The sequence below is a fragment of the Natator depressus genome, chromosome 15 (assembly GCF_965152275.1).
Source record: "Natator depressus isolate rNatDep1 chromosome 15, rNatDep2.hap1, whole genome shotgun sequence".
Taxonomy (NCBI): Eukaryota; Metazoa; Chordata; order Testudines; family Cheloniidae; genus Natator; species Natator depressus.
In genome coordinates, this window is record NC_134248.1 from 22,069,127 (window position 1) to 22,092,226 (window position 23,100).

Below are 23,100 nucleotides of genomic sequence, written 5' to 3' on the forward strand. Positions count from 1 at the left end.
AGTAAAGTGCTGTGCACACCTGTTGGACTGTATAAATACAATAAAATTAGAGTGTGTAATAAAAAATAATATCCGGTCGGTAGAATAATATGCAGAAACACAATCACAAGACAGCGGTTCATGGTCCTCTAAAGGCAATGCAGGCCCAAGAGCATCAGGACCATCTCAGGTGGGTGGAAAGTAACTATTGTGCAGCCCCTGCAGTCTGAATGTACCCCACAGACAGGCCACCCAGGGAACGAGATGTTTAACACTGCCACCCAGGGCTCACAAGCTCCCTGCAATAACTCCCCTCAGTGAGCCAGGCGCTCAGCCACGCCCCACCCTGCCACGTCACTCCACCCCCTGGGCGGGACCGGGCTAGGGGCAGCCCCCGCGCAACACCTGCGCGCCGAACCCGGAAGCGCCACGGCGGAGTGACAGCCGAAGCAGCCAATCAGCGCGCATAGCATGGGCCGAGCGGGCGGGGCTGGAGCCCTCAGCTAGAGACCGAGAAGGGGGCAGAGGGGAGAAGTTTCTTTGCCGGGGGAGCGTTGGCTGCGGGCGCGCGCGGTCAGCGGGGGCTGCGGCTCGGCGTTGGCGCCTGTCACAGGCCGCCCCATGGAGGGGAGCCGCGGGGCCGAGCCCGGCGAGCGGAGCCCCCTGCTGGGGGGCGGCAGCGGCAGCGGCAGGTGGCGGGGCCGGGGTCCGCCCGGCGGCCCTAGCTCCTTCCAGGGCCGGCGCCTGGCCTGCGCCGCCGTGCTGCTGGCCGAGCTGCTGGAGCGGGTGGCCTTCTACGGCATCACCTCCAACCTGGTGCTTTTCCTCAACGGGCCCCCCTACGGCTGGGAGGGCGCCCAGGCCAGCCAGGCCCTGCTGATCTTCATGGGCATCACCTACCTGGTCTCGCCCTTCGGCGGCTGGCTGGCCGACGCCCTGCTGGGCAAGTTCGGCACCATCCTGCTGAGCCTGGCGCTCTACCTGCTGGGCATGCTGGCCTTCCCGGCCCTGGCGGCCCCGGGCACCCGCCAGGCCCTCTGCGGGGAGATCCCGCTGGCCTGCGGGGAGAACTGCTCCTCCCCGACGGCGGCCAACGCCACCCTCGCCCCCTGCTCCCAGGGGGGAGCCACCCGCTGCTGCTCCGCCGCCGTCTTCGCCGGCTTGGCCCTGGTGGGCTTGAGCGTGGGCTCCGTCAAAGCCAACATCACGCCCTTCGGGGCCGACCAGGTGAGGTACCGCCCGGCCGCCGCCTCGCCCGGGTGTGGGATACGCGGGGGAGGGGACTGGTCCTTTGGGCCTGGGTTCAGCCAGGTTTGGGGGAATGGGCAACCCGCCTACAGAGTCAGACACTTCAAGGCTAGGAGCGGGACCGTTTGATCATCTAGTCTGTCCCTCTGCCGAACACGACACAAAGAACTTCACTTTTTAACTTACAGCGACTGTGTTAATCCACTGTAGGGTCTTTGTGGCGCTTGTGGCTGTGGTGGCTAACTTTGCCAATGCAGCTGATTTTTTGACCCCAGATCAGGTTTTCCATATCTCCAAGCAGCATTACTCTTGTATAAATGTGGTAAGGGACCCAGTGTTGTGGGGTTCATCCAGGCCAGTATTATCCCCTTCAAGGTCCAGAAGTATCTGGCATAGGGGAATTGTATTAGTTTTATGGGTGTTTCAGATGGATTGTGTGGGTCCCCTCAGGATTGTGTGGGTCCCCTCTCTATAATCCCCCGACAGTTGCTTGTTTAACATTGTGTCCAGCTTGAGCCTGGCAGGTGAAAGAGCTGCTGTAAATACAATAAATTTATTAATAGCAGTGTCTTTCATGCAGATATATTTTGTGTCAACACAGTAATTCTCTTCAGTTTGGGTAAGGGATCATTCATTGGATCATCACTGCAGAGCAAAATGACTGCATGAAGTATTTCAGAGTAGCAGCCGTGTTAGTCTGTATTCGCAAAAAGAAAAGGAGTACTTGTGGCACCTTAGAGACTAACCAATTTATTTGAGCATAAGCTTTCGTGAGATGCATCCGATGAAGTGAGCTGTATGCTTACGCTCAAATAAATTTGTTAGTCTCTCAGGTGCCACAAGTACTCCATTTCTTTTTACGTGAAATATTTGACAGACAGTACGGCGTAATCTAACTTTGCATAGTATGTGGCATACTGTTTGTATAGCCCTCTTAGGCTGGAGGTAATATTAATACAAAGCACTACTATTGCGCATTCTAATTAGAGATGTAAAATTATTTTACAGAGAGTAGCAATATTATTCCCACTTCATGGATTGTGAATCTCAGGTGTAAAGAGAATGTGTCTTGACTAAGTAAATAGTTTTAGTTAGTGGCTTAGCAGAGAGTAGAACTGATTTCTTAACTCCTTGTCCTGGGTTCCTTCACTGGACAATTGAGTTCTGGTCTCTGTGGATAGTAGAGAATTTTTCATAAGAAGAGGGGCTTTTCACAATGTCTGTGCCAAAAATACCTCCTTTCTCCCCATCGGAATGTTGTGCAGTTTACTGTATGTAGCTTGGCTCTGCCCTTCATTGGCATTGGAAGCTCTTTGGGACTTTTCTGGATGAAAAGTATTATGTAAATATTAGGGGTGTTGTGTAAACATTCTTATAGCCCACAATTGAACATTCCCAGTGTATGGGTTGTGTCAAAGCTAGTATAACTCCCTTGTGAGCCCATCAAGTTAAGTAGCTTCAATATGACTTTATCTTGTAAGGCATTTTTCAATTTGTCTGTCCCCAAAACACTTTATGAAGGTAAATATAACAGATGAATAATGACAGACACAGAGTTGTTTTTTTGTTTGGTTTTTTTTTTTTTTACACTATCTTCACTAAAAGTGTAGCTGCCTTTGAACACCAGTGGGAAAAGACTTTTTTAAATCAGACATCTATGTCTTGCAGGTATTTCACAGTGATTTATTAGTACTGTAGACTGAAGCAAGGGAAATTTTCTCTTCTGCTGCTTAATCACGAGTAACTTTCCAGTAAAGGTGTGGATCTTTCCCAATCTCTGTTTTTCTAGGTTATCATTTGTTACATATATTACAACATGCTATTTAACTTGTTCTGTAGTTTTGAGCTCTTTAGATGATTCTCCCTACCTAGGAATTTCCCAAAAAGCAGGGTAGATGGATATGTACTGTTTGGAATAAAATCTGTCTTTGATGTGATACTAGAATCAAGTTTGGAGGCAACTGTGCAATGTAAAGGTTTTGTTGTCAAGGTCTGCAGACAAGTTTAATTTTTTAAAGAGAGAAAATAGTAACCTGATGAAATATTTAGACATGTATTTTATGCTTTAGTTCTCATAAGTTGATTTCCAAATGTTGTTTGCAAACACATTTTATTATGGGCCTTAAAAATTACTCTAACTATTTCAGTATTAGCTTGGTAGCTGGAGGATCCAAATTCGTTTTTAGGGGGTGGAAAGGGTGGCAGACCTTCAAAATAGAATAGGACTCGTACAAAATATGATACTAAACAATTTAAAAATCACTTAAAGACACACAAATGTATCCTCCAAAGTTAGGAGCATAATTATCAGTGTTTGTCTGTTAAGTACACATTTAGAGGTATTTACAGATATTTTACAAGTGGCTGTTTAGTGCAGAACAGTTTTTGCCTGTCAGTTTAGCACCCACAATTGCCGTAAATGTGACTACCGAATTTTGCTGCTTCGTGGATTCTAAGGTCAGATGAGACTACTGTGATTGTCTAGTCTAACGTCCTTTATAATACAGGCCATAAACTTCCCTAAAACAATTAATAGATCATATCTTTTAGAAGAACATCCAATCTTAATTTTAAAATTGTGTGTGATGGAGAATCCAACATGACCCTTGGTAAATTGTTCCAGTGGTTAATGGCGCTCACAGTTAACAATTTATGCCTTTTTCCCAGTCTTATTCCCAACTTCCAACCATTGGAATGTGTTAACCTTTCTCTGCTAGAGTGAAGAGCTCATTATTAAATATTTGTTCCGTGTGTAAATACTTAATAGTACTTTGCAAGACTTGTTTTTGTAAATGGTTTGACATGATGCAATATATTACCCTGAGACTGATGGTTCTCAGAATAGTGTTTATAAACATGTGATTTCACATGACACTTTCCAGTTCCCCATTTGAGTGTGCATACGTTGCAGTTACTTCCTGTTTTGCTGGGTAGGGATTGATGATTTAGGCCCTTTCTGCATTTGGGAAACTTTTTCTAAAGCTTTTTCACTGTTGCTAAAGCTAGTTCAGCTTCATATGCAACGCTGGCAGTGATGTACGATAGATGGATTGTCATCTGTCACCATTGTTTTAATCACCAGGACAATCAGACTTTCTTGGAAAAGATCTGCTTAAACTGGTGATCAGAAGGGCTGGTTCCTCTGTACTAAAAAAATCTGACAGGCATGTAGTGGTTAAGTCTGATGGCAGATAGTGGTCTAGCAAAAGTCTTGCAGTATGGTAACACTGATGCAGCTAAAGCAGTGTTAGCAATAGTAGGAAACTTTTAAACATGTTTTCCTAGTGTAAACATGTCTTTAACTGAAAAATTTAAGGCATGGAGTTCAAATCTATGATGCCCTAAAATTGACGGTGGGTTTAAAAAACAAAACAAAACCAAACAAACTGCACAGGCAAGTTAAATACAGATGTGATCATGAAACGGGAGAAGGCCTAACAGTAAACTGTCGAAATTTCACTGTAAAGGTTTGAAATTATGGAGCTGAACTGATACTGGATAAATTTGTTTTCTGAGATCTCATCAGTGTATTCTCACAGTAATAACTAATGGAAAGATGTGTAAGAACAGCTTCATGAATCTTGTAGGGGTGAATTTGACTACTGAACTGTCCTCCATCACTCATTCCTTCTGTAGGCTGGGGACAAAGAGGAAAATTTTGAGTATTTAGTCCTTGGCGTCCTGTGTGGCCACTCACCTGTCTTGCTGAGGTGTGTTTTGCCACCTGCAGCACCTATTTATCAATGCTAGGAAATACTTTGTGCCATATAGCCTCTGTACAGCCCTTTATTCAGCTAGTAAGTGGACACTGACAGTGTTAATATTTTGGAAACAAACATATTTTTCTGCTTGTTTTTGTAAATGACTACAGGAGGAAGTGGAGCTGGCTATCATGACTCGGGAGTGAGTAAGCAGAAGAACAATGTCAGGGACCCAGGAGTCATTAGGAGCTGATGCTGGGATCAGATTTCATTATATTCTTGTGCTAGTTGGTACCAAATAAGAATTCTGTTTGCGCAGAACTCAGTTCCTGCGTAACCATCTGATCTGCAGTTTTGTATATTTGTGGACATAAAGTGTCACTGTGTCTGATTGAGAAGCATGCAGTTTCATAACCCATTAAGATAAATGTTGTTTTGAGAGAGAGCTCACTGGTTTATTTCAGTCTACCTGTAGAAGGCACAAGATGAGGAATTTTGCCTGGGATTACTTCAAGACTGTCCTAACCACAGAGAACTGGGGCATTACTTTATTTAACAAAGCAAAACAACTAGATGCTGGAGAAAGCAATAAAGTCTGCATGAGAAGTGCTGATTCTATTCTTCCAACCGTTTTCATATGGATCTGCAGGCGTGCTACTTCGGTCTCCTATCTCACTGGATCTCAAGCTGCCAGGGTCTGGCCTGGTCAATACTTTGATGATGGATCTCTAAAGAAAACACTGGTGCAGCAAGATCTGATTCAGCAAGTGGCCATCTGCCCTCTAATTTATTGCTGAGCCAATATCCAAGCACAGTTTTAAGGGCAGCTGTTCTGCTATAGTTAATGTCTAACAGATGAGACTTAAAACAGCAGTCCTCATCTAATGTGGAAATTAAAGAACTGATGATTCTTCTTTCAGTCTGTCTACTCCGCCTACCTAAAATTTTGTCATAGTTGCAATGAGCTAAGGCATTTGCTTCCTACCCTGAACTGTTTTATTGTATTGCAGTGCACTGTTAAACAGCTAGGATGTTCATCCCCAGCAGTGGCTTAATTTAATTGATTTAAGTGATTCCTATGTGTAGATTGATGGAAATCTAGTTGATGAAGCACTTTGGGATTCTTCACAATGAAAGATGTAAATATACATCTGACAATAATCAAATCTAAGTAAAATATTTTATGTTTGAAAACATGGTCTGGGAGGCCTTTCCTGTTAGTGTTTCAGTGAGTGCTTCTCGCTTATACTGACCCCTCATTTAATACTTGATTCTGTGTGATGCTTTACAGCTCTGTATAAATTATGCCTCACTATATTGTGAAAGAGGTACTATCCCATTTTACAACTGGGGAGGTGGGTTAAGTGATTTTTCCCAAGAACCCACAACTCTGGGAGAACTGGGGCTGGAAATCAGGCAGTGGGAGTTCCTGGCTCCCATCCTATGTTCAGACCTTCAGTGCACGCCCTTCTGGTTCAGCAAAATAGGTGAAAACCTGTCCAGCAGCAGCTTATCCTGTGGAAAACTGGCTGTTCATGAACTCACTTGCAGAAGAGGCAATAGTGTGTACAGTGTGTTCTAAGTGTTTGCATTAGCTATTTGCTTTTGTTTAGCAGAGTCAGTGTTACCTTGGAAGCCAATATGTTTGAAGTTATTGCTCTGTAATAGGAAGCCAAGGGGTTGAGCCATTGAGTTTCTCTGGTATGAGCTGTATTAGTAAGGATGTTTTAGCCAAAATCTGTAGAAACTAGGAAGATGACCTTACCTTATCTCCAAGAAGCCAGCTGAGCATTGGATAACCAGCTGTCCAAGTGTCAGCCACATTTAGAGTAAAGCATCAAGCAGTGGCTGTTTTGCCTGTTTATTCTGGAAAAAGGGAGTCTCTAACAGCAGAAGTGATGAAAAGTCTTTGTGCAGAAGAGCTGTTCAGTAGCCTCTGTAAACTTAGAGGGGTGGGAGTCTTATGCTAAAATATCTAGATATTGGCAAGAAGTTTGGAGTTTGCGAAATCGTCAAAGTTGACATGTGTAAATCTGCCCAGTGATTTATTTACATGTGGGTAATTTTGTTTAGAAATAAATTTAGGTAAGGACCTCTGAGTATTAAAAAAAAAAAAAAAAAAAAAAAATTAGTTTTCCTGCACGTGATGCTTTCTCTTCTGTAAAAAGTGTGGATGATTTTAACTTTATTCTCTTGGACATAAACAGTTTCCCTATGGCTTTTTTGAGGTGTAGCTGGCCATGGTAGATTAATTTTTTTCTGAAATATTCAAGCAGACTAAGTAGTTGTCACACTCCACCTTGTGGCTTTTGAATTCCTTGGACTTGGCACAGATGAAAGAAAGTGGTACGTTGAAGTAGCAACACTTTATTGTGAATGCTCACAACTAAAACATCTTGTATTTATATACTGAAACTGTTATTGCTGATCAGTTACTTTTATTGGACAGTTTTATTGGTAAATGGTTATTTTGCTGTAATAGAATCATAGAAGTCTAGGGCTGGAAGGGACCTCAGTAGGTCATCTAATCCAGTCCTTTGCACTCAAGGCAAGACCATGTAATAACTAGACCAGTGGTTTTCAGACTGGGGTATGTGTACCCCTATTGGTTTGTGAGCTCTCATCAGGGGGTACGCGAGAAAAATCCTGTAATGGAGGACAACACATTTTATTTAGTACAGAGGTTTTCAAGTGGTGGGGTGCGTCTTCCCGTGGGGGCGTGGAGGAACGTTCAGGGAGGCAAGCAGCAACACTAGGGGGCTTGGGACAGTCCCACCATGGGGCTCACCACTTCCACACACTTCCCCCCCACCCCCCCAACTCACTGCAGTGGGCCACCCAGCCTGTCTGGGGTGGGGGTGGGGTGGGGACATAACCAAAATTTTTGAACTGAGCCCCCCTTTGAGTTACAATTTTTGGTTGTGCCCTCCCCCCAACCCAGACAGGCTGGGTGGCCTGCTGAGGTGAGTCATGGGGTGGAGAGGGTGTTCCCTCCCTGAGCCCTGCTGCGCAGGGCTGGCCTGAGACACCTGGTGTGGCTGCTCCCCTGCCTCCGAATATTCCTCCATGCTCCACTATGGGGGTGTGCCCCACAGTTTGAAAACCTCTAGAAACTGTTCCTAAATGGAAGGCAAATGCGGGGGGGGAGGGGAGGGGGCGGGTAGTGACCCTGCGCTAGGCCATTCCTGACCGGTGTTTGTCTAGCCTATTCTTAAAAACCTCCCATGATGAGATTCCATAGCCTCCCTATGCAATTGTTTATGAAGTTTTTCCTAATGGCCAACCTAAACTGCCCTTGCTGCAATTTAGGCCCATTTCTTCTTGTCCGGTCCTCAGAGGTTAAGGAGAACAATTTTTTCCTTCTCCTTGTGACGACCAATTATGTACTTGAAAGCTGTTATCGTGTTCCCCCCTCAGTCTTCTCTTTTCCAGACTAAACAACCCCCTGTTTTTGTTTGTTTGTGTTTTTTGTTTGTTTGTTTTGTTTTCAATCTTTCCTCATAGGTCATGTTTTCTAGCCATTTAATCATTGTTGTTCTCCTCTGGACTTTCTCAAATTTGTCCACATTTTTCCTGAAGTGTGATGCCTGGAATGGGACACAATACTCCAACTGAGGTCTTATCAGCGCAGAGTGGAAGAATTACTTCTTGAGTCTTGCTTAAGACAGTTCTGTTAATACACTCCAGAATGATTGCAAAAAACGAAAGCATCATGTTACAGTATTGACTCATGTTTAGGTTGTGATCCTCTATGACCCCCAGATACCTTTCCGCAGTACTCCTTCCTAGGCAGTCATTTCCCATTTTGTATGTGTGCAACTGATTGTTCCTTCCTAAGTGGAGTACTTTGCATTTGTCCTTATTGAATTTCATCCTGTTTACTTCAGACCATTTCTCCAGTTTGTCCAGATCATTTTGAATTTTATTCCTATCATCCAAAGCACTTGCAACCCCTTCTAGCTTAGTATCTTTTGCAAACTTTATAAGTGTACTTTCTCTGCCATTATCTAAATCGTTTATCAAGGTACTAAACAGAATCAGACCCAGGACCAATCCCCATGGGACCCCACTCAATATGCCCTTCCAGCTTGACTGAGAGCCACTGATAACTACTCTCTGGGAATGGTTTTCCAACCATTTATGTACTCACCTTATGGTAGCTTCATCTCTTGGCTATATTCCCCTCGTTTCTTTGAGAAGGTCCTGTGAGACACTATCAAAAGCCTTACTAAAGTCCAGATATACCATTTCTGTTTTCCACCCATTCACAAAGCTAATTATAGGTATGCAACCTTTTAATAATACCAGTTTCTGCTTTCTGTGTCCCTGTAAAATGTTCTTGGAAGCATAGGGAAATGGCCATGTCTGTGCCGCTTACATGCTAGCCCTGTCCTGCTGCAGCAGTCACTGGGTCTTAAGAATTTAATCAAACTGTTGGTGCTGCTATGCCTGAACACAGATGAAATTGAGCAGAGCGAGCTAAGGAATTTTTCTGCTTGGGTGAATGAAAATAATGGGAATGTGTGGGGGGGGAAAAGAGGATTCCTACAGTATTGTGCCAAATATTACTCCTTAATAAAAATCCTTGTGCAATTCTCAAGTAGTTGATCTCTAGGTAAAATTTAGTGTCTAGGATGATAGCAGCAGAAGGGGTAGATTTGCCTGAAATAAGTAAAAATATTTGTCTATTAATTCATAACTGTTTTTAGAAACTGTAGAGCCTAGACTAGTATTTTTCCCGCTGTAGGTCAGCTCAAGTCATAGCCAGCAGGGTGAATTACAGGGTAGAGAACTCTACATATACGGTATATCTAATCTCTTAAGGAACCAGTGCTATATTTGAAAGGAAATGTACTGATTGCGTTTTAACTGTGCTGAATTTTCTGTAGCTGACAAGAAATTATCTTCTGCCCCTTTGCTATAACTAATTTATCCAACAGGTAGTCTTAATATGGTTTTAGCAGGTGAACCTGCTTTGTCTAAGGAAGTGGTTAGTAGATCCACTTCATCATGGAGGGAGATCCATTTTTATTGATGAGTCTGGCTTTTTCAATACACGCTTCTTTTCCGTTCTCAAACTCTGCTTTCGTTTCCCCCTTTTCTCTTTTGACAAGGCTACTGAGTTAGCTCTTTGCATGGAGTGGCAGTGCAGAGTGAGAGCTGAGATTGGAAAAGGGAAGTCGTCTGCCAGAAACTTACCTACTCTTATGCAAGTTGTAAGGTTGTGTTTAATAAAAATGGTGTATCATTCACTAGCACTTCACTGGCATGTATGCCACTTTGATTTAAAAAGAAAGTTGATGTGAAGCAATATTGAAAATGAAACTGATGCTGATAAAGTGATCAGGAACAGGTAGTAACTGTCCTGAAGCCTGAAAAAGAAAAATGGCTGGCTTGAGGCTCTGTCTCTGTTAGCCTGTAGTATATGTATTCAAATGCTTAACAATGCTATAGTTATGTATAGCAGAAACAGGTGCTTAATACTTCTTTGTTTATACTATTTGCATATTGTCTGTTCATTACCATAAGAAATACAGATTCCTAGAGGGGAGTAATATGCATGTGTTTAATGGGAACAGGACCCAGGAACCTCAACAGCAATCAAAGTTCAGTCTTATTCTTTCTTTGGTCTCTTACAGACCAAAGTACCTTGCCCCTTCCAAGGTATTCCTGCCCTCTCTGACCTAGTGCATCTATTACTTTCCACATTGATCTGTTGGCCCATGGCCTACATTTCACTGTAGCATCCATCGTTTCCCTCTCTTTTTTTTGTCAAGCCCTTGTCTGAACAACAAAGATGGATTATGGGTCTCCCTTTTCATTGTAGACTTGGCATTTGATCAATGAGTGGAAATCATTGTTTGCCTGTATAACCTCTCTCCAGTTTATATATGTAAAGCTTGATGACAGTGCATCCTCTTGATGGCCTGCTGTCGTGAAGCTCAGGGCAAGCCCGCTTCCATCCCCTTTCTTGTATGGAGACACCTTCTGTTTGAGAGAGTTATCATATGTAAATTTGAAGAAAAAGTAGAAACTGCAAGGGGCCTCCAGTCTTCCATGGTCCACACAGCAGCTTTGTCAGACTAATTGTTGCACCACCTCCTCCAGCAGTCTAGTCAAATAAAGTAATCAAGATTTTGAAAGGTACTTTTCACTGCTTTGGATACAGAAGCTATAGAGCAGTACCAGCAACAGAACTTCTTTCCTGCAGAAAAAGCTGGGTTTACCCCAGACATAGCTGGGTTTTCATGGCATATCATGGCATGTATGTCCAGTTTTTTGAGTGCCAGGCAAATAAGTTTTGCTTCTCAGTCATAAGACATCTGACTCCACTAAGCTGGTATCTGATGCTGATTCATTAGTAAAAAAGAAAAGGAGTACTTGTGGCACCTTAGAGACTAACCAATTTATTTGAGCATAAGCTTTCGTGAGCTACAGCTCCAGTGAAGTGAGCTGTAGCTCACGAAAGCTTATGCTCAAATAAATTGGTTAGTCTCTAAGGTGCCACAAGTACTCCTTTTCTTTTTGCGAATACAGACTAACACGGCTGCTACTCTGATTCATTAGTGGTTCTGAGTTGATTTTCAGCTACAGGGTGCTGACTTAAGTGTTGCAGCCGCAAGAGTTATGGGATGCTGTGGATTCTGTTGCAGAGTAGCTGATTCATTAAGTAAAGGGAAGATAGAGTTTTTTTTTTCCCCAAATTTTAACTTCTGGTAAACTGCATACTGTCCTGAGTTATACAGAGCTCCTATGACTTAGCTAGAAGCAGTTATTATTTATAGTATTTGATATAGAATAAGGAGCACTGGGGGGAATTGCACAGGTAAAAAATAGCATAAGCTTGACTGTAGAGGTGTTCAGTTAAAGCTTCTGGCAGAAGAATAATTCATGTTCAATTTTTATGTCATACAAGGGGAAATATATATTGTACTCAGTTTGGTGGGGCCTGTTGGTGATAAAGATAAACCTCTTGAAACCTAAACTCATTTTATAAAAATGCAGTGTTAGAGTACGGTTGCAAAAGGAATAATATTTAAATTTAAAGTTTGTGCCTTAGTCTTCAAGTAGTCAGCTGCTTACTCTTAAGACTTTTTCCCTATAACTATAGACCACTTTTTTGGGAAAGCTGTTGAAATCTCTGCAGCTGACCTTTGCAATATTTGAGAGAAGAGAACTTAATTCAGATAATCAAATGTAATAACTAAAGTATGTATATTAGAGCATGATAAAATTCTTAGGTAACTTATAACTGCCTTATTAGAATGTAAAACATAAACATTATTTTGAATCCTACATGGACTTCATAGTTGTCAGACAGAACGTTTCATTTTAGGAATTCATGTTTAGAGATGTACCGCTACAGACTGGGGACTGACTGGCTAAGCAGCAGTTCTGCAGAAAAGGACCTGGGGATTATAGTAAACGAGAAGCTGCATATGAGTCCACAGTGTGCCCTTGTTGCCAAGAAGGCCAATGGCATAATGGGCTGTATTAGTAGGAGCATTGCCAGCAGATCAAAGGAAGTGATTATTCCCCTCTATTCAGCACTGGTGAGGCCACCACCTGGAATACTGCATCCAGTTTTGGTTTCCCCACTACAGAAGGGATGTGGACAAATTGGAGAGAGTCCAGCGAGGGCAATGAAGATGATCGGGGGCTGGGGTACATGATTTACGAGGAAAGGCTGAGGGAACTGGGGTTATTTAGTCCACAGAAGAGAAGAGTGAAGGGAGAGTTGATAGCAGCTTTCAAGGTTCTGAAGAGGATGGAGGTAGGCTGTTCTCAGTGGTGGCAGATGACAGAACAAGAAGCAATGGTCTCAAGTTGCAGTGGGGGGGATCTAGGTTAGATATTAGGAAACACTATTTCATTAGGAGGGTGGTGAAGCACTGGAATGGGCTACCTAGGGAGGTGGTGGAATCTCCTTCCTGAGAGGTTTTTAAGGCCCGGCTTGGCAAACCCTTGACCGGGATGCTTTAGTTGGTGTTGGTCCTGCTTTGAGCAGGGGATTGGACTAGATGACCTCTTGAGGTCTCTTCCAACCCTAATATTCTATGTACTGTAACCAAGAGATACTAATGTTGTGGAAGTAATGACTGTAACTAAGAGCAAAGTAGGTCCACTCTGGTACAGTTCTTCTTTCCATGTGTTGAATATGTACTAACTTCGTTGGAAGGTCATATTTATGCTCAAATAAATTTGTTAGTCTCTAAGTACTCCTTTTCTTTTTACAGTACAGTGTGACTTCATTAACTACCATACTAACCCTAGAACACTTTAGTCATTTTAGTTTGACTATAAATTAAACCTAACTTTTGAGTGTGTATTGGAGTTGACTGAATTCTAATAAACAGGCTTCAGCCCTTTCAGAAAGCTAATGACTTGTTTATTTTTTAATCTCTTTCAGGTCAAAGACCGAGGTCCAGAAGCCACAAGAAGATTTTTTAATTGGTTTTATTGGAGCATTAATTTGGGAGCTATTGTCTCCCTGGGAGGCATTGCATACATTCAGCAGAATGTCAGCTTCGTTATTGGATATATCATCCCAACAGTTTGCATTGGGATTTCGTTCATGGTATTTTTGTGTGGTCAGAGTTTCTTCATCACAAAGCCACCTGATGGCAGTGCCTTCACAGACATGTTTAAGATTCTGGCGTACTCTTGTTGCTCACGAAAGAGATCCAGGGAACACCGAACTAATAGGTTTGTTAAGAACTCTTAAGTACAGGCTTAACTCTCTTCAAATTTCAACTAAGGTCTCAAGCCGCTTTGCTTAATGGTTGTATAACTGGCTGGCTGCTGCTTCGTTTTCTAGTCTATTCTGTACCGTTTTAGACTTCGACTTTCATTTAGATCTTTGAGTGCTTGGGTGTATATGTCCTAATAAAGAATATATCCTTGTTTTCCATCTAGTCCCTGTGTGCAGCAAAATCAGACTTGCTGTTCTTCCACTACTCCAAAATTTTGCCTGTGGTTCTTCTCCTTTCAAGCCTGGTTTATACCTATAGCTTAGGCTATGTCCTCTCTAGCAATGCTGCAGCGGCCTCACTGTAGCGCTTCAGTGTAGGCACTCACTACAGTGACAGAAGGGGTTCTCCCTTCACTGTAGTTAATCCGCCTTCCCAAGAGATGGTAGCTGGGTTGACAAAAGAATTCTTACATCAACATAACACTGTCTAAACCAGGGGTTAGGTAGGCTTAACTATCACTCAGGGTGTGGATTTTTCAGACCCCGAGGGACGTAGCTGAGTTGACCTAACTTTTTAGTGTAGACCTAGCTAAGTCATGAAAAATTTTGTGCCCAAACACCATAGTTAGGTCGACCTAGTCCTTGATGGCGATGTGGATAGGTCAATACAAGGATACAAGCTCACGCTTCTCTGAGGGGTGGATTTACTTACATTAGTGGAAAACCCCCTTCTGTTGATATAGGAAGCATCTACTTTACAGTGCACAGTTGCAGCGCTGTAGGTATGCCACTGTAGCATAGACATACTCCCAGTGAATCTGGACACACCTCAGACTCTGGACTAGCATTTGCTAAATACATTTTTTCACAGAGCACTAATTAACCATCTTTCTTTTGTGCTTTGCTCTCTCCATGGGCTCATCTTGATTTTAAAAGGGTTTTTATTTGCCTTTGTATCCCAACAGACTTGATGAGGCAACAGAGCTGTATAACTGCTATTTCTAACAATCTCTTTGAGCTACTGTCTTCCACACACTGAGGTCCTCGTGAAATGGTGGCTTCAGCTAGCCACTGTAGGTTGGCAAAGGGTTTCAGGTGCCTCGTGCAGCACGGAATTTCATGTGTTCACTTCGTCAAGTGCATAAATAAGTTAGAATAACTTATTTTCTGATGGTGTAAATAAACCAGTTATCACTTTCAACTGTTGCATTTTTTTAATGCTTAGTCATGCCCAGTGGATGAAGAAAGATTAGAATATGTCTAAAAAAAAGTACTTGTGGATACAGACTAACACGGCTGCTACTCTGAAACCAGAATATGTCTAGTAAACTTTTATAATGAATATTTAGCTTAATTTGTCCCTTTCTGATCCGCTTTGACTGATATGTTTTTTCTTCTGTATCTTCTGTTCCCACTTCTGAAATGCACAAGGTCCTTTTTGATGAAAAAGCAATACAAAGTTGTCCATGAGTTTTTTGAATTAACTTCAACTTTATTTTCAAAAGTGAAATCCAGGAAGTACTTCAGAATCCTCGCAAGCAAAGCCTGTTTGAGATGGCGAAGATCTCTCATGGAGGGCCATTCAGAGAAGATAAAGTGGAAGATGTGAAAGCCCTTGTCAAGATTATCCCTGTCTTTTTGGCTCTTATACCTTACTGGACAGTGTATTTTCAGGTGAGTGACTCTGACCAGTCATAAAGACCATAAGTTTACATTCTCAACACTGCAATTGGAAGCTCTGTAGGTGCTATCATTAAATCACAGCTCGGAGTCTAAATTGTAAAAATTCATTCCTCTCTGAAAATTGCATCAACTTTGAAGGAACATTTAAAAAAAAAAATGGGGAAAATGTTCCATAAGCTTTTGTTAAATAGAATAGTTTAGCAATGTCAATGGCTAAAATTCTGAAAGAGGCTAGAAATCTAACAGTTTTTGCCTAGTCGTATTTTATTATGGACTAGCTGACTTTTTTATGTAATATGCACTCGTTAGTTTTGGGGTTCACCCCAGACTAGTTCTCAGAGATGTATATTTGTTTGCACAATGTAACTAAAATTATGTAACAAGCCAGTGCTTAGTAATGACAAAAATGTTTGACTTTTTAAACAAAATGGTCATGGGGTGACGTATATTAGTTCACCAATATGCCCTTGTATCTAAATGTAAATTGCTACGTAGTGTCTTTCATGAATGTAAAATTCCCTCTGAAGTTGAGGGATGAATAAATGGTCTAAAAGGATATTAAGAATATTTTCAAAATATGTATGTTAACCTGATAATTGGAGTCTTAAAGCTAAAATTTGTAAATATCTAATGTACTTTTCAATATTAAACTGTTTGTTTCCTTTTCCAATTCACTTATCTTTGTCAGTGAAAACAGTTGAGTCAGTTTTACTTTATTTTAGTGCCTTTCACTGTATTTCTCTAAGTTGGCAGGATGCTGCAGAGCTTAGGTTGCAAACACTTTGGAAGGCTGTTTAGAGCTTTAAAAATTTCCACTTAAAAGTTATTTTTAAAAAAGTTCCTGTGACTGGTTCTGTTGCTATTAGGTCTTGTACAAGAAGATTTGGCTTTAGGACTGAATTTGCTAAGCTTATGGAGGGAATGGGAAGATGAGACTGGCTACATGCCACTCAGTGTAGGCAATCTGCAACTGCTAGTAGCAAATATCCCCAACAGCCGGTGATGGGGTACTAGATGGGGAAGGCTCTGGGCTACTACAGAGAATTCTTTCCCAGGCGTGTCTGGTGGGTCTGATCTAATGGTCCAATGTAACAAGTGAAGATATGGACACTAATTGTTTTTGTTGGGATTAAATAGAGTCTGTAGGGAAACTTCACCATAGTGTCAATTTTCCATACAAAGCTGAAATTTGTATTTGCTCGGAGTCTAACTGCCATATTTGGGATCAGACAGGAATTTTTCCCTGGCTCAAATTGGCAGAGAGCCTGGCTTTTTTTTTTTTTTTTTTTTTTTTTTGGTCTTCTGCTAATGCATGGGGTGCAGGTCACATGCAGGTTTAAACTAAATTACAGAGAATCCACCATTTACAGTAAAGACTTTAAATCACGATTTGAGGACTTCAGTAACTCAGCCAGAGGTTATGGGTCTGTTACAGGAGTGGGTAGGCGAGATTCTGTGGCCTGCAATGTGCAGGGGGTCAGACTAGATGATCATGATGGTCCCTTCTGGCCTTTGAGTCTAAGAGTTTGTGCTTTTTACTAAGCTCCAATTCTGGGCCTGGAGAGATGTGGCAGGATCTCACTAGAAAACCTTGTTTTGAACAGCTGTCTAGTACATTCAAATGCAATCCTTGTGAGTCACTGACATTTTAAGTAGTTTCACTTCAGAGTATGACTTATCAAGTAACAATGTCAACTAATTTTTCTTAATGTTAGATGCAGACTACATACGTTTTGCAGAGTCTACATTTGAAAATCCCTGAAATTTCAAATGTCACCACCCATATTCATACGGTAAGTTGGCCAAAATGTGGAGGGTTTTTTGTTTTGTTTTTGTTCAGTTGAAACTCCCTGAGCTAAGCTAATGGTCCGATGTAATGAGTGATGATATGGACACTAATTTCTTTTGTTGGGGTTAAATGGTATCTGTAGGGTAGCTTCATTGTAGTGTCACTTTTCCAGTACAAAGCTGAAATTTGTGTTTCCTAATGTTAAGCAGTAGAATTGTAATTTACGTAACTACACTTGGTTTTTATTAACTAATGCCTATATTTAACTTAATCTTATACATGTTTTGTTCATTCAGGCATATTTCAAAACTAAACCATTAGGGCTGTCAAGCGATTAAAAAGATTAACATCCAAATATTTAATACATTTCAGTTGGTATTCTATTACATCTGTGTTGGTGCACATAACAAAATTCATTCCACACATGCACATAAAAAATTAGAGGGAACACTGCAGACAGATATTCCCACTAACTCAGTTGGACAACTCATGCTAAAAGTGAAGCACAGGTCATTTACACTGCAATGAAAAACCCACAGCTGGCCCATGCTAGCTGACTTGGGCTCATGGGGCTTGGGCTCTGGGGCTGCTTAATTGCAATATAGACATTTGGAGTTGGGCCCAAGCACAAACTTCTACATCACAATTAAACAGTCACTTAGCCTGAGTCAGCTGGGTTGGGCCAACTGCAGGTTTTTAATTACAGTGTAGACATACCCTTACTTATATTTGCATTTTATCTTGATTAATCAGTAATTGCAGGTAACGTGGATAATCTAGCATATTGAAGGATGTTATGGAACCAACTTCAAAGAAGAGCTTGCAAAGTCTAACGTGAAGTGGTTACTGAAACAATCATTTCCATTTTACACAAAAAGTTTATCCGTATAAATGAATTACCAGGCTTACTAAATACGCCTTTGAAATTAAACCACTGGCATAAATTTAGTAATGTGAATAGGTCAAGATTGCTTTCATTGTTTTTATTCACAAATGCAAATATAAAAAATGTGTGTACTGTAAAATACCACATAAGTAAAATTAAAGTAACATTAAATTTGAAAGCCATCTGTGTATTTTGGTTCTCTTTTAAGTCTTAGAAAATGGTCTCAGAGCTGAAAGTAAAATTGGTTAGGTGCATCAAACTGACTTTTCATCAACCTATAGCTTCTGTTTGCCTGATTCGATACAGTTAATAAATTAAATTGAAAGTGTTCTGAGACTTCTGCATGCTTAAAGGGGTGCAATCAACTTAAATCTTATATTTTAAATTTTTTCCTCAGCTATGTTACTAATAATAACATATTAGATAAGTGAAGGTATTTTTAAAATTCTGTTCGCTAATTTTCTGCTGCTTATTTTTAAATTTCCCTTAACTTGGATGCTGGAAGTCATGTCAATTTCACTTCCAGTTTTTAAGTGCTGTTGTGTTTGAGTTTGTTAGTGGAGGGGAATGTTAATTTAAAAATTCTGATAGAAATTTTTAAAAATGGAAATATTTTCATTGGTCCAAGGTTTGTTAAATTTAGACTTAGCATAATCAAACTTTGGGCCACATTTGAGATGTCCATTTAAATAGAGCACAGTTTATTTTAACTTGCCTGCAGGTCCCTGGTAGTTGCAAATAAGTTTTACTTTATTCTTTCTATGAAGCCCTTCTTGCCCTCTGTTAATATTACTTGCATTTCTATCTTTTTTTTTTTTTTCATGAGACAGTTTCAGAGCTTATTCAAATATTACTTAAGCCTCACAACTGTCATGTTTGAGCTAACTGATTGCTAGGCTGAACAAAATGAATAGTTTTCCTCTAACTTGACTAAGACTTAATGAAACAGGCCTGTGCCTTTATCTGACATGGGGAAATTAATGAAGTGTGGACTGAACACTGCAGTAAATATTCTTTTTAAACAAAGCACAGTGTGATACTTCTCTGCCTCGGCCCCTAAAGAATATTATGCGTATAAATATGCATTAAAAAATTACAGAAGGTTGTGTGTACACACCTGTAACCTAGTGACTGTAGAGATGCACTGTAACTTTAAAAATACTGTAAGTGTGCGTGTTTCTGCTTTGGGAATAAACGTTAGTCAGAAACTTATTCTAGCCTTTGGCTCCTTTATTTTTTGGTAAGTGGACTGTTCGGTTCAGAAATTGAATTGGTTCAAATAAGCAATGAAGGACTATTACTGGCTTTAGTTGAAAATGGTTTAAAATGCCACTCATACCATAAGACCGTTTGTTATAACTTTAAAATGGCTTTAAAAATAACTTCAGTTGTATTTAGTGTTTGTTTAATAATGTGGAATTTGAAGACTGGATAGTGGAACATCATCCTCGTGTGTCTGTCTTGATATTTTAAATGGTTCTTCTACCAGCCAGTCTATAAGTGAATGTCGGCTCCCTTTTCTGCAGTGCTTCCATTGTAGCCCTTTTGCTGCTTCAATCTGAAAAATAATTCTGCAAGTATATTTTAAAACCATCTCAAAGTAGGTTTGTGGGGTTTTTTCATTTTTTTTTTTTTTTTTTCCTCTATTTGGGTCATATGAAAGGCATCCTACAACACTACATTTCTAAAAATGTGTACATGTGTAGTCTTTTTTTTTTTTTTTTTTAAAGCTATCAGACTTGCTCTTACCCATCAGGATATGATGATTTGCGGTAGCTAAGTAAAAGAGCAGTTGAGTCATGGCTCATCAGACCTACATTTTTCTTAGATGCACACAACATTCAATGTAAGCATTACAGTATTTGTCTAAAGTGAACAGGATAAAGATTGTAGTTTCTTGATATGGAAGTAGTGGAATATGTAAAAATATGTGCATACTCTCAATTTCCCAACTCCTGATATGTAGAAATGGGAAGCTGTGAGTCTCCAAAAAACTTGTGATTGAATTGTGTGAAACACAGCAGTGCTGGCGATACTTGTTCGTTCTGTTGTCCATTATCAAATTCAGTAATGCCAAAAAACTTCCTACATTTTGTACTGTATTATCCAAATCAATCTTTAAGTTTTGTGATACTGGTTAATGTTGTGAGATAGTAAAAGTCGGTTACGCAAAATACACAGCTGATTTCTTCTCTTCCCCCCCCCCCCCCCCCCCAAAATGTGAAAGTTTTCCTGAATGGGGTCGATTGAATTAAATCAGTGATTTTAAGCCACTGATTTAAATTTTGATTTAAATAAGCTTGAAACCTTGAATTAAATAGATTTCAATCAGGTTTTGCATTTGTACTGTTTATTTTCCAGAGAGAGAGGTTGTTACTCATTATTTGATAGCCATTAATATACATTGATTTGCAACTAAATATAGCATGCTAAATTTAGTACCTTTCCCTAACCAGGAGCATATATGATATCTACTCACATTTGTATAAGCAATTATATAGTTTAACTTAATTCTTACATTTATTGTGTTGCAAAATGCATCCTTCACCATTTTCTGTTAAATAGACTAACTTTTTTTTACTTGTGATTTGTGTCAAGCTCTACTTGGGTGGTCATTCAGATTCAATTAAAATGTACAAAAACATCTTAAATGCTTTTTTGTTAAATAAAACTGCCTTAAGTGATGGATACATAAGAAAAAAATTATCAAAAATGTATCAAAACATTTTGCATTTAAAGCAAACTGATTTAATAAAGGAAATATCTGTAGCTAGTGAATTAAACTGATTGTTTTTGGTCACCATAAGCTTCAGAGTTTTAGAACTAGTAGATCACACCACTTCCCATCTAGTTTTTATTCAGAAATTGGAAGAAATTTTTTTTCCCTTCTTTTCCAATTCTTAATTGGGTTTTTAACTTAAAATGAATGAGTAACTGAATAAATATTCCCTCTGTGCCTGCCAAAGAGGCTGCTGCTGCCAAAAAGCTAATTTAGCACCGCAACAAATTCTGGTATCAGGTGCTTAACTAGTGACTTCCACCCATTCGGTGCCTTGACTTTCTTTAAAACTTGGCAGTAGACATGTATTGCTTAATATTTTTGGTATTTAAATTAAATGATTTTAATCGGGTGATTTCAACTTTAATATCAAATGTATTTTAAAAATTAAACCTATTTAAAAAATCAAGCTTTAAATTTTTTTAATCATTTCTTTTAGATCACGCTTGCTGACTCTAGTGGCAAGCAAAAAGATGATCAGTTCAGCAGAATGTTTAAGATTTGTTTTTTAGTCCAGAGTATGTGATGGTCCCGTAACTAATAATTTTGCAAATTTGATCTGTTTGGAAATATTTAACAGTTATAAATAAATATAAATAATAAATATAAATATAAATAAATATAAATAATAAATATAAATAAATATAAAACAGTTCATGGATTCAAAAGACTTGAATCATTGTCTTGAAATAGTTGGAAGACAGAGTGTAATATGGAATACAAAAAATTGTCAAACGTTAATTGTTGAATTAATTTTTAAGGTAACTACTTGTCCCCCCAAGCTCTTAAGCATAATTCTATCCTTCCATGAAAACATGTACAGCACAGTTCAATACAACAGCTCAGTCTGAGGCTTTCCAGATTCGTAGCAGAGTTAAGCAAGGCTGTGTACTTGCTCTGTTTCGGATCTTCTTCTCCTTGCTATTGAAACAAACTTTTGGTTCCTCAACTGAGGGAATCTACTTGCACACAAGATCTGATGGAAAGCAGTTTACTCTTGCAAGACTTAAATCTAAAACCAAGACTCAGGAGGCCCTTATCCAATACCACCTCTTTGCTGATGATGCAGCAGTGACAACCCACACAGAAGCGTGTCTTCAAAACTTTCTGGACGTTTTTTCCAAAGTCTACCAAGACTTTGGGCTTACCATAAGCCTAAAAACGATTAACATAATGTGCAAAGGAGTTGAGGAGGCATCCTTCCTCAAGATAAACAACTATGAACCTGAAGTGGTGAATGAGTTAACATACCTGGGGTTGACTGTCGCAGTCAATCTCTCACTTGAAACAGAATTCAACATCTCCATTGGAAAAGCTGCCACAACAATGTCTAGATTGAACAAGAGGGTATAGCAAAACAAACTGACAGAACACACACCGGTGTGTATCAAGCATGCATTATCAGCATACTTTTGTGTGAGAGTGAGACATGGACCATATACTCTCATCCAGAAAAGAGGCTCAACAGCTTTCATATGCGTTGCCTTTGTTGAATCTTTGGAATCTCCTGGAGGGACAAAGTCATGAACACTGAGGTGTTCAAGCAGGGCAGCATACCCAGCATGCAAACGCTCCTCAAATGAGACACCTCTGCTGGCTTGGGCATGTGTGCTTAATGAGTGATGGGCGCATCCCAAAGGACATCCTCTACAGCAAACTGGCATCTGGAAAAAGACCCAGAAGATGCCCAAAATTGCATTTCAAGGATGTGTGCAAGCAAGACCTCAAAGAAATGGATGTGGACAAATGGGAAGATCACACAAGACCGCAGCCTTTGGAAACGAGCTTAACAAAGGTCTCTGGAGTTATGAGAGGAAGCAGTCCAGCTTAGCAGAAGTGAAAAGAACTTGCAGAAGGCAGAGCCCAGACGGTTGAAACATTACCTTTAAATGGGACAGATGTGGCAGAGATTATGTATCTCAAGTGGGTCTCATAGGCCACGGTCGCAGCTGCCATAAAATCAACTGGGTTTCAAACACTCAAGTTGAGTTAGTTAAATGATGTTATTTATCTTGTGCACACAGCCTCTCCCCAAACCCAACTGGTTTGGGACAGGTATGGTAGAAGGACTTAATGATGTTGCATCTTCTCTCTAGGGGTTCAAATCATATATGTATGGCTCCTAGACGTACATGAACTGGCCCCAGTTGCTGGCACAGTTGTGAGGGTTTATATACAAAGATTCTTTTAGAGTCCTCCTTTAACAAAAACTGGATGGAGCGTTAGATGCTTGGACATGCTCTAAATTTTCATTTGGACTTTACTAGTTGGAATAGTATTTATAGTGGAAATAGTGCAATGGGATAGGTTGAATATGCCTAAAGCTATTTTTGGAGTTGCATA

General features: G+C 40.4%; 1 protein-coding gene across 1 annotated transcript in view; it reads left to right on the top strand.

Annotated features, from left to right (window-relative positions):
* The first annotated feature begins 600 nt into the window (after positions 1-600).
* SLC15A4 (solute carrier family 15 member 4) overlaps positions 601-23,100 on the top strand; it is a 48,534-nt gene continuing 26,034 nt past the window's right edge. Inside the window, exons 1-4 of the mRNA XM_074972586.1 lie at positions 601-1,206; positions 13,339-13,634; positions 15,126-15,294; positions 17,019-17,096. Coding sequence (XP_074828687.1) covers positions 601-1,206; positions 13,339-13,634; positions 15,126-15,294; positions 17,019-17,096 — 1,149 coding nt within the window. The remainder of the gene's footprint in view (positions 1,207-13,338; positions 13,635-15,125; positions 15,295-17,018; positions 17,097-23,100) is intronic.